Raw genomic sequence first — 3,590 nt, forward strand, 5'->3', positions numbered from 1 at the left:
ACATGCTATCGCTATCGCTACGTCAAGCACGAAGCTGCTCCTGCTGAGGCTTGATAAACCAGTAAGCCTCTCCACAGCATACTGGTTTCCTCTGCTATGAATCCTACTACAGTTCATAGAAATGTGAGTCATTCATCCATCCATCCATTCATTCATTCATTCATTCATTCATTCATTCATTCATTCATTCATTCCAAAGGATGGGATGATCCCATCATTTTCCACAGGTGGGATTGTTCCATCTAACTGGATCTGACTGCTTTGCTTTGGTTAGAATCAGACCCAATTCTGTTCATTTAAGCTGTGTTGGAATAAAACATTTGCTGCAGGAAATATAAAACATTTATCGATTTCACCTTAATAAGTTACATCTAATTTAAAATGTACCATAGTCCCTGCATGACTTCGGTTGTAGATCAGGGCTACTAAGATAGGTTGTATTTAAATGGAAGAATAATGGCTGCTAACTTACAGGGACCTGATCAAAGATGATGTCAGTTACGTTATTCTGTGGGCAGCTCTGCCATGAGTTGTTGAGTCTGAACCCAAAGGCACTGGTATGCCGCCCGCTCAGTGCCGCAAACTTCCTGAAGGTGCAGTTGTGGACGCTGATCGGCCCGTCGTAGATCTGCATGCCTCGGATAGGGAAGTCTCTGCAGGGAAACAAAGCCGGTTCAAGCAGAAGTTCATTAGACTTAGACAGATTTTATTTGTCTTTTAACACCGGTGTAAAACAAAAATAAATTTTATTTGGAACAGCTCTCTGGAAAATTTCCTCTTTAAAAAATATATATTTATAAAAAATATATATAAACAGTAATATAAATATATGACTGTAAATTTACAGTCCTAACTTTTTTTTATATAATGATAAAATATAATAAATATAATAAAATAGAATACAATAACCCATTTCTACAAAACATTCATCAGTGTGATGGCGGTGGGGAAGAAGCTGCTGCAGAACCTGCTGGTCCTGCATTGAATGCTGTGAAGCCTCTTCCCAGAGGGCAGCAGGGAGAACAGTCCATGGTAGTGGGGTGAGGGGTCATTGATGATGTCACGGGCTCGGGACACGCACCGCTGGGATGAAATGTCTTTAATGGAGGGAAGAGGAGCCCCCATTACACCAGACACCAGGTGAGGGTGTCTGTGATTATTGTGGTGCTGCTGACCACCTCTACAGCTGAGCTGTTGATGAGCAGTGGAGCGTGGTTAGGCCGGTTCTTCCTGAAGTCCACCATGATCTCCTTGGTCTTCTCCACCTTCAGGATCAGGCTGTTATCTCTGCACCACCAGCTGCTCCACCTCCTCTCTGTAGTCCAGGTCGTTGTCGTCTCTGATGAGGCCCACCACCGTGGTGTCGTCTGCAAACTTCACCATGTGATTGGTGGTGAACCTGGGGACGCAGTCGTGTGTCATCAGGGTGAACGGCAGGGGGCTCAGGACGCAGCCCTGAGGGGAGGGGCTTAGACTGATGACATCAGAGGTGTTCCGTCCGACCCGGACTGACTAAGGTCTGTTGGTGAGGAAGTCTAGCAGCCAATAGCAGAGGGTTGTATTGAAGCCCAGCTGTTCCAGTTTGCCCATCAGATGCTGTGGGATGATGGTGTTGAAAGCTGAACTGAAGTCCAGCCAGGTGTTAAAGATGTCTGTAAGGACACCAGCCAGCTGATCTGCACACTCCTTATATACCTGCCCAGGTGTGTTATCAGGCCCTGGGGCCTTCCTTGGGTTGACTCTCCTCAGAGTTTCCTCACTTCAGCTACGTCCAGGTTTAGTGCCTCCTCCCCCTGGTGTGGAACAGCTTTCACTGCTGGAGGCTGTTTAGTGCCTCAAGCACTAAGCACTAAACCTAGCAAAGAAGTTGTTCAGTTCATTTAGGAAGTCAGTGTTTGCTGCATCTACTGGGGGGGTGTGTGTTGTAGTCTGTGATCATCCGAATGCCTTTCCACATCCTCCTGGTGTTGCTGTCGTCGTGGAAAAGATCCTGGATCTTCTGGTTGTGGTTCTGCTTCGCTGATCTGATGGCACGGTTTAAGTTGCCACGTTATGTTCTCAGTGTCTCTTTATCACCAGACTTGAAAGCTGAGTTTGGTGCTTCTAGCGATTTCGGAACCTCTCCATTTATCCAGGGTGGTTGGTTGGCCCTGGTGGTGATGTTCTTTTTTATGTTGACGTCCTCAATGCATTTGTTGATGTAGGCTGACACAGTCATGGCATACTCATCAATATTTAACGAGTTGTCATATGTTGCTGCAGCCTTGAAGATGTTCCAGTCATAACATTCAAAACAGTCTTGGAGTGTTTTCATGGCGCCCTCAGACCACACTGTGACCTCTTTAACTGTTGGTTTAGCCCTGATCAGCTGGGGCTTATATGCAGGGATAAACATGAAAGATGGATGAGCTGATCACCAGAGGTGGGGGCGGGGGCTCTGAATGCATTTTTGATCTTAGAGTAAACCAGGTCTAATGTGTTTTCACCTCGAGTTGCAAAGTCCACATGTTGGTAAAAATGAGGGAGAACAGTCTTCCAGTTAGCCTGGTTAAAATCCCCAGCAATGATGAAAACAGCCTCTGTGTGCAGATTGGAGCTCAGAAATAGCCTGGTATAGAGTCTTCATGGCCTCTTTAGTGTTGCTAACCACACTGAACTCTCTGGGCAGATGATTTGTGATTTCATGATTTCAAGATTTCATGGGTGAAACACAGAAATAGGCTTCAGGTTTTACATAAACAGACTGAGCTGAAATATTTTAAAGCAAAACCAGGATTAATCACGTTGACATCAACATCCATTCTGAGCTGACTTACATGCCCCGGGGCAGTGTCCTTTCTGAAGGGTCGGAGCCTCCTGGGCCCCAGCTCTTGCTATCTAGAAGGAGCATCCCACGATTACGACTCTCACCAACAAAAAGTGAGTTCTTGACCTGCTGATGAGAACCATCATCATCCGGAAAGGTTCCTCCACTGTGGAGAAGTTGGACACAATGTATCATGGACCTCAGTAATGAAACAACTGATATTTCACTGCATGAAACTGGGACCACTTCTCAAGAACGCAGTACGGACTTGTATTCTCGCCAAGTGCTTTCCAGACTAGAGCACTGGAAAGTCTGTACTCGGAGGGGTACAGACTTTGATGACATCACCACATCACCACATTCAAAACTAGCCTGGAGTAGGGTCATGCAGCACTAATAAAGAGTTTCTTAGTGCAGAAAAGAACATCCTTAATATTGTCTCAAAGCAAAGAGGAAGGTATATAAAGTCTTACCTTGCCAGGGTGAGGCCAATGCCGTTATCAGCAAATCTGCAGGAAACAGGAGGAAGATTGATCTAATAACCACATTTCATCATTCTCCTGTCAGATTCAAACATCAAAAACAATCAAACAAAATAACACCTAGGCTTTTACCGCTATAATTATTCATAAAGTATTTTCAGGGTTTTCACAGTTAATAATGTTTAGTTAATTTACCGTATTTTCACGACCATAAGGCACACCGTACTAAAAGGCGCAGTCTCAGTTATATGTGCCATTACTGTATTTAACACACACATAAGACGCACCGGACTATAGGGCGC

The 3,590-nt window shown here is 44.9% G+C and overlaps 1 protein-coding gene across 1 annotated transcript in view; it reads right to left on the reverse strand.

Annotated features, from left to right (window-relative positions):
- cemip (cell migration inducing protein, hyaluronan binding) overlaps window positions 1-3,590 on the reverse strand; it is a 118,692-nt gene that overhangs the window by 19,817 nt on the left and 95,285 nt on the right. Inside the window, exons 17-19 of the mRNA XM_015389797.1 lie at window positions 3,280-3,315; window positions 2,817-2,972; window positions 473-653 (exon numbers count right to left, since the gene is read on the reverse strand). Of these exons, the coding sequence (XP_015245283.1) occupies window positions 473-653; window positions 2,817-2,972; window positions 3,280-3,315 (373 nt within the window). The remainder of the gene's footprint in view (window positions 1-472; window positions 654-2,816; window positions 2,973-3,279; window positions 3,316-3,590) is intronic.

The sequence above is a fragment of the Cyprinodon variegatus genome, unplaced genomic scaffold (assembly GCF_000732505.1).
Source record: "Cyprinodon variegatus isolate N-32 unplaced genomic scaffold, C_variegatus-1.0 Scaffold472, whole genome shotgun sequence".
Lineage (NCBI taxonomy): Eukaryota > Metazoa > Chordata > Actinopteri > Cyprinodontiformes > Cyprinodontidae > Cyprinodon > Cyprinodon variegatus.